General features: G+C 40.7%; 1 protein-coding gene across 1 annotated transcript; it reads left to right on the top strand.

Moving 5' to 3' along the window:
* Positions 1–7,542: 7,542 nt before the first annotated feature.
* MRPL42 (mitochondrial ribosomal protein L42) lies at positions 7,543–14,533 on the top strand. The gene is made up of 6 exons (XM_005480678.4): positions 7,543–7,701; positions 8,748–8,899; positions 10,681–10,744; positions 11,652–11,736; positions 12,996–13,159; positions 14,391–14,533. The coding sequence occupies exons 2-6, from the start codon at positions 8,818–8,820 to the stop codon at positions 14,434–14,436; spliced, it is 441 nt and encodes a 146-aa protein (XP_005480735.1). The 5' UTR covers positions 7,543–7,701; positions 8,748–8,817; the 3' UTR covers positions 14,437–14,533.
* The last annotated feature ends 241 nt before the right edge of the window (positions 14,534–14,774 follow it).

Genomic DNA, 14,774 nt, shown 5'->3' with positions numbered 1-14,774 from the left:
AAGAAGTTCCATCTCAGCATGAGGAAGAACTTGAGGTGGAGGGTGGCAGAGCACTGGAACAGGCTGTCCGGGGAGGTTGTGGAGTCTCCTCTCTGGAGACATTGAAAATCCACCTGGACATGTTCCTGTGTCACCTGCTCCTGGTGACCCTGCCTTTGCAAGGAGAGTTGGAAATAGGATCTTCCAGCCTTAACAATTCTGTGATCTTTGTCTCAATAACACCTGATTAGTGAACCTCCTTCCTTTTCAGTAGAAAGAGGAATATTGTAAATGTTGGAGTATAGCTACTGCATGAGCATACTAGGACATTACTACAGCTTCATAGTAATAGTAACGTCTAAGAATGTGCATCATTATTTATGGGAAATAAAAGCACAGAAAATTGAACTAATTTCCCATAGGTTACTAAGCAGGCCAGCAGCACAGCCAGGAATAGAACCCTATGTGCATAGGATTGCCTGTCAAGTGTTTTCTTCCAGTTTGAAACAGGACATAATTTCTGTGTACTGGTAGAAAGTAAAATTCTCTGGCAATGGCAATTCTAGGAGTAACAGTCCATGACTCCAACCCTTATTTAGATATCAAAGCATCTTCACTGGGCCATACGCTCAAGACAAGAGTAATTGGAAAATTATGTATTTTCTTACAGTGCATGCTAAATTACTTCTCTTTCTTTGTTTCTGCCTTCACCCCCCTTTTTTTTTTCTCTTTTACACTTCTCACATAACATTGTCCATTCAAGGACTGGCATACGTGGAAGAAAACACAGGCCAAAAGCTCCTTGAAAGTCTGTGAGACACAAGAACAGAGTGAAGCACAGTTGGCTCAAATAAATGCTCATCAGTCTTGAATTCAGTGGTCCCTTTCAGGAGTTGTAGACCAGGAACCTTGCATCAGTCAGGAGCTGCAGCAAGTCAATCTGGCTTATTATGTTTAGACATCTTTTGTTGCACAACAAGTGGTCTGTCACATCCTGGGAGTTTTCATTATACCTCTCCTTCTGGCTTCTTTTATGAAAGGGCTTTTGAAGTCCACTTGATCAGGAGATGGCAGTAAACAAAAACATTGATTTCTGTTGTTATATCTACAAAGATTTAGATTGTTCCCCTAAGCCATTTTAGCACCCAGAAGGACTGCTGCAGAGATCCCTGAGTACCCATATTGGGCTGAAAAAGCCATCCAAACTGGCTACTCCAGAATACCAACTGTAGACTGTCGCCTGTAGTCCCCATTCAAATGGGCATTCATTCCTATAGCCCAACTCCAGCAAGGCCTGCCTCCACAGTGGTTATTGAGTGTGTAGTTTCATGTCAAGGGCACACCACTTTTTATTTGCATTGCTGCTGCCTTCCTCCTATGGCACACACTGCTGCTCCCTCAGCTCACACCATGATCTCACCTAAGATGAGCTGATCAAAAGCACAAATGGTTCCTCAGTGAGCTGCTGTGAACCACAGGCAGCTACACAGCTGTACAGGTAAGGCATAAAAAAGGACAAGAACTCATGCCTGAGGGTGTGAGAAAGGGACACTCTATAGTCCCCTGCATTAGGGGTAGTGTGAAACCATGTACTTGAGGTTAGGTTAAACCAAACAGCTGAGTCAATCTCTTAAAAAGAGCGTTTCTTTTTTCCCTTCCCATCTCACTCCTACCTTCCTTCCTTCCACATGGCATTTTTCCCCACTGTTCATTCTGCTGAGCTGATGCAGTACACTAACTTGGCAGAAAAACAGCCATTCAGTCTAGCCTTCTGCTGGACTGGTGAATTGGTTTGTCTTACAGTGGGGTCTGGCAAGCCCCAGACAACAAAAGGTAGTGGGAGTGAAATTGTACCTGTACCTGTAGTGTCCATGACTAATTAACTCAGCTTTGGATGCCCCTCAGTCTTTTGGAGAAGCTGCAGGCAGCAGTGAGGTCCTGCTGCCTTTCCCTGCCCTGTATTCCTGATCCACTCTTGTCATTGGTATATGTATCTACTGAGGCATAGGGGGTTGTTGTTGGGGGTTGTTTTGGGCTAAGTTACCCTTCTGACTAGCTCACTGAGGCATCACAGGTGGCACAAGAGAAGCAGCAGGAAGCAGGGTAAGATGGTGCAGGTGTAGGACCAGCCATCCCCTCCTGCAGCAGTGACCTGTTCTGTTGGCTGATCTTGGCCCACTGCACAGGCCAGGATGGAGAGCACAGTACTCCTCCCACAAATCTGGGATTATCACACCATTGCTGGGATTACAGTGGTTCCAAGAACAAAGCTAGGCAACCACCTTATTCACCAACAGGGTTGTATAATGCTACTATAGGCAGGGAAGGTAAGAAGTAATTGCAATTAGGCAATTAATACACCCAGAACAATTCAATACAGCTGCTGACCATCTTCCTGTGACAGCTTCTGCTGTCATCGAGTTACCATCGAATTACTCACTGAGTGGGTGCATCCAGGCCAGCTGAGCCTGTGGCTGACTAATCTTATTTCCTCCTCCTAGCCCTCTTTGCAATCTTAGAGAAGTTTTACTGTAATTACAACTCTCTTTCAAACCCCAGATTCTTTATTTTTGCATAAAAGCATTTCTATATTTTTACCAAGTATTGTAGAAAATTTGTTCTACAGCAAAAACCAGATGGATGTATGTACAGAAGCAGAATGAATATTCACAGTAATATCCAAATTTTATATTAAAAATGCTCAGTAAATCCCAGAGTAATGTCACAAGAGTTGCTATGATGCCTATGTACAAAGGGGGAAACTAAGGCACAGAAGTGCAGTGTTTTTCATTTAGCAGTAATTTAAAGTGTCATTGGACAATTTCAGAATTATCTGAACTGGCAGGACTAGGTGAAACTGTAATGAGAGAAGGAAAAAACCCCACCAGTTATATGTTTTACCAACTTACAACATCAAAATGGGATGCTACGAGTAGGAGCCTTCATTGTAGCAAATAATTTTTGATTTTCTTTAAGTGGCTGCTTGAGTAGAGACAGTGTTGTTTCCTTGAACTATGGTAATCAACACAAATTATTTAGGCTGCATATGACTGCTGAGGCACTGTAGTCTTGTCATCTGTTATTTACAGTTGCAGCTTCCTCCTTATCAGTAACAGGATGGAGCAGTGATGAGATGGTGTGAGATATGCTAAAGAATAAGGAGGGCCTACTGACATAAGCCTTGATGTTTACTCTGGGTGTTTACAGACTGGCTTAATATAGAAATCTGTCTGTCTACAACATAACTTGAGAAAAATTGAGAATTAAGACCATAACTAAACTACAGTGTCTCATTAGAAATTTGATTTCTACATTTACAGGATATCCTCATAGAAATTAAGAGACAGCATTTAAGGAGTGGAGACCCATCCATCCCCATTGTTAAGACACAACCTTTGCAGTGAAACACATCCATCCCTTCACAAATTCAGGTCCACTTCTAGGTATGATTGTGTAGTACCTTGCCAGTTTAAAAGGAAATAAAGGAAGCCAAATGCTTATTCCTAGGAATATTTTGAAACCTTGTGGTTTCTATGAAAACAATAAATGTGTATTATATTCAGTTTGCCAATGATCTAGCCTGAATGATTTTCCTAAGAAGCAATTTCCTAAATATGTCACTGCAGCAAAAGAGCTGGAACAGCCAGGTCCTAATTTTCCATTTCTCAGAAGGGCTGTCTGTGTGTGTGTGTGTGTGTGTGTGCAACTGCTCACACAAAACCCACGCCAGTGCAGATGATATCTCTGATTTATAACTTGTTCATCTAAAACCACCATAGTTCTGCCCTCATTACTACATAGCGTCTGCAGCCTAACTATAGCTCAGCCATCTGATCAGCTGGAGATTTCCTGGAGAAGTTTGTAATTGACTGTTGGAGTAAGAGCAGGTTGATGGTTTATCTTCACTAAGAGAGCAACCTAGAAACAAAACTTCCCAGGTTTCCAGAGACAGGAAGTCCCAGAGGTCTGGAACTCAGCAGCAGTGCCTCCATCATATCTCCAGAGGAAACAGAAAGAACAATCCTCCTGCTGAGCGCATACAGACTGAGCGACTCTCCCCTTTGCTGTCTACAAGCTGCTGAGGCAGGCAAGGGCCTTGGCAGTTATTAATAACCCCATCTCCAGACATGCTGGAGAAATGTGCAGTCACGCTTCTGAGCTGTCCTTAAGCAATTCCCATCTCCCTTTGGAAAGCTGTAATCTATCAGAACATGCTGCTAAGAATACACTTGCAGAACATTATGCGTCAGGGAGGGGGTAGACCTCATCTACTATCTCCTAAAAATCTTTTTATAGAAACTGCCTAAAAATAGCCTGGAAGCCTACCAGGGTATGTGGTTCAGCTTTTAAAAAATAAAAATAAAAGTTCTGTGGTACCTTCAATTGCAACTTTTCAGAACTAGGATTTAAGTTACAAGATTTGTCATTACAGGATGTTCTAAAAGCGCACATTGTCAGAATAAAAAAAGTATGCCTTACCAAAAAAAAGTATGTCATTCAAAACAAGCAGTACAGACTGTAGCTTCAAATTAAAGCTTTTGTTGATCTTTACAATCTCATTAATGAATTAGCTTCTTAGCCATTAACAACTCAATGCCACCAGCCTATAATATCCCACCATTAGGAGACTTGCTGGTCACATTCATCAGGAACATTGGAAACTCTACTTTTTCAAACTTGTGTCTGAGGAGAGCACACATATCTGCAAGTGTGTGTCTGTATGCAGTCCTCAGGAAGTACAAATGGCACTGAAGAGTAAAAAATTGTCTTTATTAAAGCAAATAAATTGATGTAGGAAACTGTAATGTAGGAGCACCACAGAAGTCTTATATTGTAATCATGACTGGTATACTCAAGCATATCAAGTTTTAGTATTTTGTATTGGGAGACAATTTCTAAGGAGCTAGGGAGGTTTTTAATTTTTTTAAGAAGTTACAGCTCCATATAGAAAAGATTTTTAAAAAGTGTCTCACACCGGAGAAAGAAACAGGTGAAATTTACAGTGGTCTTCAGTTGTGAAGAGAGTTAATTTCAAGTTTTCCAATGCACAGCAAAGGATTTTTGTCCCCTGTATGGGTGAACAATGTCCTTCTGAGAAAACAACTAAGAATCAGAGTTGTCAGCCATATCATCCCTGAGTTGTCATCATCATCCCTGAGTTTAGGCAATCTTTTAAAGAAGCTATGACAATTAAATCATAAGCATCTTCAAGAAAAGTCAGAGAAGCCTTAATTTTGCTTAGTATTTCCTAGGAAGGAAATGAAGGCTTAATGTACTTCTCAGAGGTTCACACACAAACGTTCACAAGTAGCACACATTGCATTTGCATACAGGTGTGTCACACTGCAGCTGACCAGAAGAAAGTGGAGAATCTTGAGCAGTTCCCATCCTGAAAATACTGAAATAATTCTATTTACCACCACTATGCTTATGGACAAAATATTCCTGAAGCTCCCTCTTTATATGAAAATTCATTTCTTTCTTTTAATTTCCAGAGTGCATTTCAGACAGTTTATTGCCATTTTATTTTTTCTTCACTGTTCTTGAGTTTAAAATCCTCAAAGTGTTTTATTTGTCCATCAGTAGAACCACTGTCTTGCTTGTATTGGATGTTTACTTCATTGTATAGGATGCTGCCCTCATCCTATACAGCACAAGGATTTCCTTGTGGGAATCATAAGCTAGTACACAGCAGAAAATAGATAGAACTGTGTTGCTTCTGTTTGGTGCATGAGCCCAGATCAGATGCCTCTGTATCTGCACACAGAAACTTGCTGGAATTACAAAGTGAGTTTATCTCCACAAATCTGGAGGAGCTTTGTAGGGGAGATGTGATTTCTCACCTTGGTTGCGTCTCTCTAAGTAGTATGTAAAACATTTTGGCCCAACTGTGCTCCCTTTTTCTATGGTGTAATGAATCTAATATTGCAGGGAGACCCAAAATGGGGGTCTTCCATCTTCCTTCGTATAGAAAAATACTCAAGAAGAAAGCTTTGTCAGTGCTACTGGGAGTGATCAACTCCTGACTACTGATTTCTGGCTATACTTCTGCTATACTGCTGGAAGTTATTAGTGTAGCTACACTGATAAACTTTGCTGAAGTTGTGAGGCTTTCACTGATGACAACATGAAATTGCAGTACCACAGTCAATGACCAGAAAAGATGCGAGCCTTGGAAGCTTTCTGGAAGAGGTTGCTGCCTTTCAGGAGACAATACCAAGAGTCTCCAAAAGGGTAATGCTGTGACAGGAATGGAGACACAGTCTGCTGATGTGACTTAGAGGCTTTGTGGATGTGTAAATGCCTGAAGTGCTGGAGACATTCCAGATACTAGAGCAGCAGGTCAGACAATTGATTTTTGTCTTTTCTTCTTGTCTTTTATCAATATTGTGTAAATATAACCTTGTCTTTGAAATGCTTTGTGACTCAGTCTATGAAAGAAGTACAGCAGGTAACCTGAGAGAAGCAGTGTGCCTGAGACATTCAGGTGAGTTTTCTGTATGCCTTGAATATTGAAAACATGCAATTTCATCTACATAAAATCCACAGGCCTTCGCTGTGGAAGATTGTTACAGGTACTGTGAAGATCTGGCTGGCTGAACAGAGGAAGCTGCTGCAGCCACTGTGTAATTTAACCTGGAAAGCAAGCAGGCTAAGTTTGCAAGCTTGTGAAATAACCAATAGAGATGTCCCTTTGAATTATGGGATTAGAAGGGGTTATTTTGCAGCTAATATAAGACTATGGCACGCTGGCACGTTCCCAGGACTGGCAGGTGCACTGCTGCCCGTTGCTGGGGCATTGTGCCCCCTCCCACAGCCGAACAGCTGCTGCCAATGCCGAGGTCGCCTCAGTGTCTCTACTGTGGGTTTGAGCCTCTCCCAGCACAGGGACCAGCAGGGTGAGCAGTCAGTGTTTGACCAAGGGTCCCTTGAGGAGCGCTGAGGGAGCTGGGGGTGTTTAGCCTGGAGCAGACTCAGGGGGGCCTCTTCTTTCTCTACAACTGCCTGAAAAGAGGTTGTAATAAGGTAGGGGTTGGACAACCCGTGACAGTGTTGTCCACAGTGGTTAATTATTGGTTTATTGCACACCGGGTAATGAATCTGGGTTCTTGGGGACAGCAGCACAAGAGGAAGCGGCCTCAGGCCAAGGGAGGTTCAGGTTGGACATCATGAGGAACTCCTCCACACGAAGGACTGTTAAACACTGGAGCAGGTTCACCAGAGAGATGGTGGCATGGCCATCACTGGAGGTGTTCAAGAAACGACCGCACATGGCGCTTACTGCCATGGCCTAGGTGTCAAGGTGTACAAAGATGGGTCAAAGACTGGACTGGATCATCTCAGAGATCTTTTCCAACCTAACTGATTCCGTGAATATGTGTTTGTGTGTCCGCTTGCTCCCCGGCCCGGCCAGCCACGGCCCGGCCTAGCCCTTCCCGCATCCGTATTACTATCCAGCGGCAGAGGGCTCGTTGCCCGTGCCGGAGCAGCGCTGAGGGCAGAGGGGCGGCGGGCGGTGCCGGTGCCCTCTCGCCGCCCGCACTACGAGTCCCGGCGTGCCGCGGGCCGAGCCGCCGCCGGAGCCGGAACGGACGCGCGGCGCCGCTTCCGCCGCCGGGGCTGATGCGGGGCCCGCGGGGGAGCGCCGGGCAAGGCCGGAGAGGCTCTGCCCACGTTTGGAGGGGCTGAACCCTGTGCGGCACGCTCAGGATTTCATAACGGGTACTTGTTTCCTTGCTTTGATGGATTAGTGACTTGGTTTGTTTGTAGTGCTAAATATCTTCTTCAGTTCTGAGCCGCGGGTTTCGTGCTCCCGCGTGTTGCTGGAGTTTCCTGCGCGCTGTCTCAGGGATGGGGCTGTTCCCATTCAAACCGGAGCGGTCCTCGCAGTGGGGCCGGGAACGGGCCGGGAACGAGCTGAGCCCTGTCAGGTGCCTGACCCTGACCTTGGACCGAGATCCGCCGCGTTCCTCCAGATCCTCCTCCTTCTTTGTTCATGAGCCTCTGAGGGCAAGTTATGAGCGCCTCTGTAGGTGCTGCTGCTCCCCTAACTTCAGCAGCATTGGCACAGATAAAAAGAATGCTGAATAATAATTATCTGTCAAAATTGGAAAACACGCGTTTCTGGTGATGTTCTGAAGCCCAAAATTTCAAGTACTTTTAAAAGGTTCTTGTTTCTTTTTTTTTCTTTCTTTTTTATGTGTTTGTCTTTAAACTGTTTCCAGTTACGTTTTTCTAGGTTTCATTATAAGTTTCTATTTAAAGCAGGTTTTTTTTCCAGTAGCAGTAGGCAGTGAAAACATAAGATGTCCTTCTGCTTCTGTGAAATTTAGGTAACATTTAAGGTATTCAGGTCTATTGCTGAGATGGATGAAACCAATTAACTACAGCAAGGGTAGTTTATAAGTATTTCTATTTTTGTACGGGCTGATGTTATTTACATAGTTAACAAGAAAAGCATATTTCATGAGTAATTTTATGGAGTGTCAGAAAGAAGGATGCAAGTTTTAGGTGGGTGAGTACCAGTAGAAAAGCCTGTGAGAAGGCACAGGCATGGAAGGTTTTTTTTTAAAGTTTAACCTTCAGTAAATAAAGTCTTGTGCTATTTTTGACTGTTAAGGAGACAGGTACCATTATCTCAAGTGATAAGGATTTATAAACAATTGATAATGAAGAATTATGTTGCACAATCTTTTCCTTAAGATATTCAAGAAGTTTAATTGTTAGTCTTTTGCATCCTGAATAGTTACAGAACTGGTTTCTTTCAGAGGGTGTTCTGCAGAGAAAAAGTTCTTTGAGTTCCATCTGTCCAGGACTGGTTTCCTCTCTGCTGTCACCATGGCAATGTCACTTAGAACTGCATGGCCCAGCCTCCTCAGGATGCGTTCAGCAGCAACCTGTAAGCAGGTCCCACTGCAGAGTAAGTAGTGATGAAATTGTGGAAGTCCTATATTAAAATTTGTTCCTTGAGAGCCTCTTTCCTGTAGGGTTTAAAGTAATGAAACATGGAAGTGATTTTTCTTTTTGAACAGAATCAAGTATGTTAGTCTGTGCTCTATTCTAATAGTAATCTAAAGGATATCCTCATTTGTTTTTTTCTTCTTTTGTGCTTTGAAAACCTTCATGGTCCAAGTAGGATGCACCCCAAATTATTGATTAGCTTGTAAATACTACCCTCTTACCACTGATTATCATTGAAGATTTAAATTGATTTTTTCAGACTTAGAAAAGTGGTGAGAAAAGGCTATAGTAAAATCTCACTACTTAGCATAAACAGAGATCAAGTAGAAACAGACAGTACTGTTTCTTAGATTTTTGTCCATGTTTTAGATGTCAAGAGAAGGAAATAGGGAAGATGGTAAAGGTGGTAGAAAAGACAGTAATGGAGAAAATAGAATAGACATGTTACCTTTATAGGTAAGTGGGCAGGGAAGGGAAAGAAATTTTAGGAAGACATACAAACTAATTGCACTTTACCAGAACTCAACTCCTTAATAGCTAAGAATAGTTTAATTAGAAGAACTGAAGAGTGGAAGTGCTAAGAGTAATTCTGAATTTAAGAGTTTGCATCTAAAATATTTCTGAGAGAACAATAGCTGCACAAAAGTTTCTTCTTGGCTTTTTCAGCCTTTGCAGTCTTGACACAATGAATGCTCTCTCCCTGTGCTAGGAGCAGCCATGAAGAATCCTATTTGTATTAAAAGATGGTCTAAATAAAATAATGTCAGATAAAGTTGAAACCTTTTTATGACTTAACAGAAAGCTCAGAACATGTGAAGACTTGTTTCTTGTGATCATAATTGTGTTCTAAAAGCACAGTTGTTGAATAAAGCTTTACAGGACACAGAAACTTCCATGTGGATTTGTCTCAGGTTCTGGCAATTAGCAAAGGGCTTCTCAGTGGAAGTCAACTCCAGGCACTTCCCAGGCCCACCTTAGGCCTGGATATCTGCTTTGTTGTGGAAGGCAGTGCCTACAGGATGATTCCTGTGTGAGGGGCTATGAACACCTTAGATTAGTTGTGTTTGGACTCTGTGATCTTTAAAGTCTTTTCCAGCCTAAATTATTCTATGATCCTATTAAAACAATGAGAATCAAGCCATGGGGAAGGGACTTTGAGTGGTCTGTGATCCAAGCTCCTGCTCAAAGCAGGGTCAGCTCTGCAGTCATGTTGGGTTGCTCAGGGCTTGCTGGGTCTTTGAAATCTCCAAGGACAGAGAACTCACAAACCTGCCTGAGTCCTATCCCCTTGGCTTGCTGTCCTCATGAAAAAAACATTTCTCTACATATCCAGTCAGAGCCCCTCCTTTTCATTTTTATAATAAATATTGCTATGAATGAAAATATGACCTTCCCTCTAAGTCCTAAGGTTCTTTGCATATATAAAGGATATTTCCTAATGGTGAATTCTATAGGTATTTTGTTCATATAGTGATTTTACTCAGGAAAGCAATACAACTAGGAAGGTAAGTATAGATCATAGCTGCCTGCACACTGTTTTTTTTTTTGATTGCACTGCTAGAAAGCTGTGTACTAAAATGAACTTCTGTTTAGATGGTATTTGGGTTATGTTAATCTAAAACTGAATATGATTATAATCCCTGATTAAGACTTGAAATAATGAAAATTGAAAATATAAACTTTCTTAATTGGGCACAGCTCTGCTTGTTTCTACATCAGAGTTCTTTATTTTTATTGCAGGTGGAGCTGTGTATCATGCTTGCCATAAATCTACATACTCAGTTCTCCCTGAAGACTACAATTGGTATGTAAATGTGCTTTGCTCTGTGGCCTTTTCATGTAATGTTTATTCCAGGGCTACTTTCTCTCTCTGTCCTGAAGTCATCATATAATAGTATCAAACACATCTATTGCCAATATTGGATATATGTAATAATTTCAGCTAAAGTACTGTCTCTGATAGTAATGGTTATGAAATTAATGTTTCAATGTAATGAAAAGTCATGCAGGACTCATTCTAAACATGTTGATGACTCCCAGTACCCCTGCAGTTTTGTTTGAGAAAGAGCAAAATTAGCTTAGAGTAGTAATTTCCATTGATGCTTGTTGTTAAGACAAGGTCCAGGTATTTTTGTGCTGCTGCACGGGGAATCTGTGTAGAAATGAGAAAAGATGGTACAAATACAGTGAGAAACACTGAATTCATGTCACCACAGTTTTAGGAAGCTAAATGTCTCATGGGAAGGGGAAAGAAGGTGAGAAAAGTTATATTCTCACAATGAAACTCTAAGTAGGACTTCTTGTTCAACATTTTTTACATAATAGAAAAGTTAGAACCCCAGAGTTTGTGTCCTATTATTTCATTACAGATGCCATACATCTTATAAAGACATGCTGTCCTAGAGATCATTATCCCAATCTGTTTAGAGTTTTATATGGAACTATTTAAGTGTTTTAAGATTTTTTTTCCAACTCATATGTCCAGGTATTTTAATAATTTATTTTAGCCCTTTTTTCCTCTCCATGAAAAAAGAAAATGGAAGATGACTGAGAAAACAAAAACTTGGAGGTTTGGCCCGAATGTTTATGACCCTTATTTTATAGAAATTATGACAGATTCTTAAATGCAGGGTCAAATCCAGTTTTCTTTGGGACATGGGCTGCTCAGTTGTTCAGTACTTGTGAAAGTTATGAGTTTTTTATTTTTATAGCAAAGTGGAACTTGCAGTGACATCCGATTTGAAGACAATTGTCTGCTACCACCCTTCGCTTGAGATCCCATACGAGCATACAAAAGTATGTCCAAGTATATTTCTTACTCTTGTAAAGGCATTTAGTGGTTCATAGGTTTGAGTCTTTAGAGCATCTTTTTTAATTTGAAATTACTTCAGCACATCCGTGAAGTAAATAACTGATGAATATAGCTGCTGCCACAAGGAGGAGTTTACTCTTAGTTGAATTAAGGGCAAGTTGAAGAGTGAGAAAAGCTCAGGTATCACAGCATACAGAAGCTCTAGTTGAATGAAAGGCACTAAAACACTTGTGCACTACAGAGAAAATAGTGTCTGTCTACATGGGTACTACTCAGAGAGGATGATTGGAATGCAGGTTATGGCTCACATGTCTTCCTGCACAAGAGAAAACAAAGAAATACTGCTGCTACTGTTTTCAACTCAAACTTTAAGTTCCATTCAGCATTGAGTTCATACAAGCCATAAAGAACTATAAATACTGATTTTTATCTATCAGTAGTACTTTCAATGTGATCTTTACATTGCTGAAAATATATCTAGTGTTGCGATTTAAAACCTAGAGAAATTTTTCTAGTGTACATTTTTTGTTTGAAGTTCCTGTTCCCATGTGCTAGTAAAATACTGCAGCTGGCAGCTGTGTTGCTGAAGTACCCAATGTGAAAGTTCTCATTGAAGCCTAAACCATTTTAGCACTTTTTGCCTGCAAATTACATAGCAGTATTTTTAAATCTGTCAGTTGCACATACCTCAAGAAAAACAGGTGTAAAAGGATAAAACAAGGGAAAATACTTGTAATAGTGGTAGTAGTTACATTTCCAATTGAAAGCAAACAACTTGGTCTTACCTGTTGCATAAAAAATTAGGAAGTGACATTCTTCTCTAAGGTACATGTTTTAGCAAAGATTTTTAGCAATTATGATGGTTGCTGTGAATAAAATTCTGAGTGGGAATGGTGTGGATACTTCTGGGTTAGTGGAACTGAAGCTGATGATTCAGCTAGTGAATTGTAAGATTGAGATCTGCAGTAATGACTACAGGAACGCTGGTTTTAGGATCACCAGTTGTAGAACCTAGAGTAAAAAGGTGTTTAGACATATCTGCTCCACAGTGGTGTGGTTTCATTCAGGGTGGGAAGGTGAGGACAGTAAACAGCCAGTGTAATTGCAGGTATTTTTCTGTATTTTTTTTGTTTCAGCTGTTAGATAGTACTAAAGATTACTCTTAGTAGCTTGGCTTTTTTACTTTCTCAATTAAATAAATCAAGGAGAAACAGGACATACATATACATTACTGTTTTGCTAGCCCATACCACGGCCAGATCCAGTGAATAATAAAGAAGAAAACCTTGATCAAGTTTTAAAATCCAGATTGAATGAAAAAGAGCTAAAGAACAGTAGAGGTCCTACAATGGAAGAGCTCAGCAAAATGTTTTACACAACAAAACATCGCTGGTATCCTGTGGGACAGTAAGTATTTTCAATTTGTCTGTTCCTTTTGGAAGTAAGGAATAATTTAATGACCAGATTCAACGTAGGATGAGTCATAGCATACAAGATACCTCTAACATTTGGGCTGCTACATAAAATTTTCAATGCAGTGTTGGGTGAATGGAAGACTGTATATAATGAGAGGTTTTTTTAACACTGCTCCTTTGATAGCCTTTGCCACTTTTTTCTGTAAAATATGTGACAGTGCAGAAATTTCTCATACATCCTGTTAGCTACTGCTTTGAGTCATTTACTAAGTTCCATAACAGAATCTAGTATGTAAAATACCCTCAGTGGACATAACCAAACAAGCTTAGAAACATGCATTGCCTATTCCTTAGCAACCTCAATGGGATGATTCTCAGACTTAAGAGCAGTAGAGGTTTTTCATTTGGAATGGTGAAAAGTGCTCTTTGGTGTGCCTTGTATTCAGAAATGGAGGAGGAGAGGTGCACATATACACGACTGAGCTTAAAGAGGAACTCTGGGCATTACTAATGTCAGCCAGCAGCATTCTGGTGTGTCTTACACCCTTCCACTCCATGGTACTCTGTCTTTCAATAGCTGTTAATTTTGTAGCTATGGAGACATAATACAGGCAGTTTTTAAATTTTTTTTTGTTGCTATCCACAGAAAACTTTTTAATTAATGTGCTTTGGGAGTAGATATAATGAATGGAAAGATAGGACTTTCATGACCAAAGGGTAGCTGTCACTTCGATGAAGATCAGACAGGATCTGCCTTGTTTAGCATGCATAATTATGAGGAAAGTGTGGTTCATTATTTGTTCAGAATAATTTGTTTTTTAGTTTTTCTGCAAAATATTACACTATTTAACATACAGTCTGGCACAGCTCTTTTGAACATCTTTGTTCTATAGCAATCATTTTAGCCAAAGGCAAGGCTGACCATGTAATAAAATTAACTTCACACAAAGGATTAAGAATAAACAGCAGCCTTTGTGCCCATTCAGCTGTAGAACTGATTGGATTATTGCGTGCTTGTAGCAGATGTAGCAATAGAAATGAGTAGCATTATGTAACTCCACAAACAACAGAGATGACATCTAATGAGTGGTGATGGATTGTGCTTGTGTATCTTGTATTTCACTTCCTTGTGTAACCTCTGATCACTCACTGGGGGCAGAAATACCACAAAAATAAAGGCTGTCCACAGCTTGCACTCACTGCAGTGTGTTTTTTTCTTTTAGGTATCATAGAAGACGCAAGAATCCTAATCCTCCCAAAGACCGATAACCAAGATAACTTCTTGTTCATCAGGACTTTGCTGTTAATTTTGATTGGAAATAAAAGTTACAGCAGGTGACGTGTGGCTGTAACATGCTTAACTTGATTTGACTGTTATTTTCTACTAAAAGCAGCAAAATGGCACTGACAAAACAGGGAGTCAGTGAAGGCAGTTGTGCATTCCTGGTCAGCAAATGGACTACTCTTAGATCAGGATGTAACAGGGATGGAGTGCTCTGATTAAATTCAAGAGGTCAGAGGCTTATCATTGGTCAAGTGAATTCATACAAATCTTCTGTCAAAATGGAAAGTCTAGAAGTGGATGTGTTAGGGTTTGGTGGTTTTGA

Source organism: Zonotrichia albicollis, chromosome 4, assembly GCF_047830755.1.
Source record: "Zonotrichia albicollis isolate bZonAlb1 chromosome 4, bZonAlb1.hap1, whole genome shotgun sequence".
NCBI lineage: Eukaryota > Metazoa > Chordata > Aves > Passeriformes > Passerellidae > Zonotrichia > Zonotrichia albicollis.
This window is presented reverse-complemented; position numbering and strand designations above follow the sequence as displayed.

Bases quoted from the DNA above. Each gene is read 5' to 3' on its own strand.
- MRPL42 (XM_005480678.4), top strand. From the start codon at position 8,818: ATGGCAATGTCACTTAGAACTGCATGGCCCAGCCTCCTCAGGATGCGT. The intron at 8,900-10,680 runs GTAAGTAGTGAT...TTTTTATTGCAG, and splicing joins TAAGCAGGTCCCACTGCAGA to GTGGAGCTGTGTATCATGCT. The intron at 13,160-14,390 runs GTAAGTATTTTC...TTTTTCTTTTAG, and splicing joins CGCTGGTATCCTGTGGGACA to GTATCATAGAAGACGCAAGA.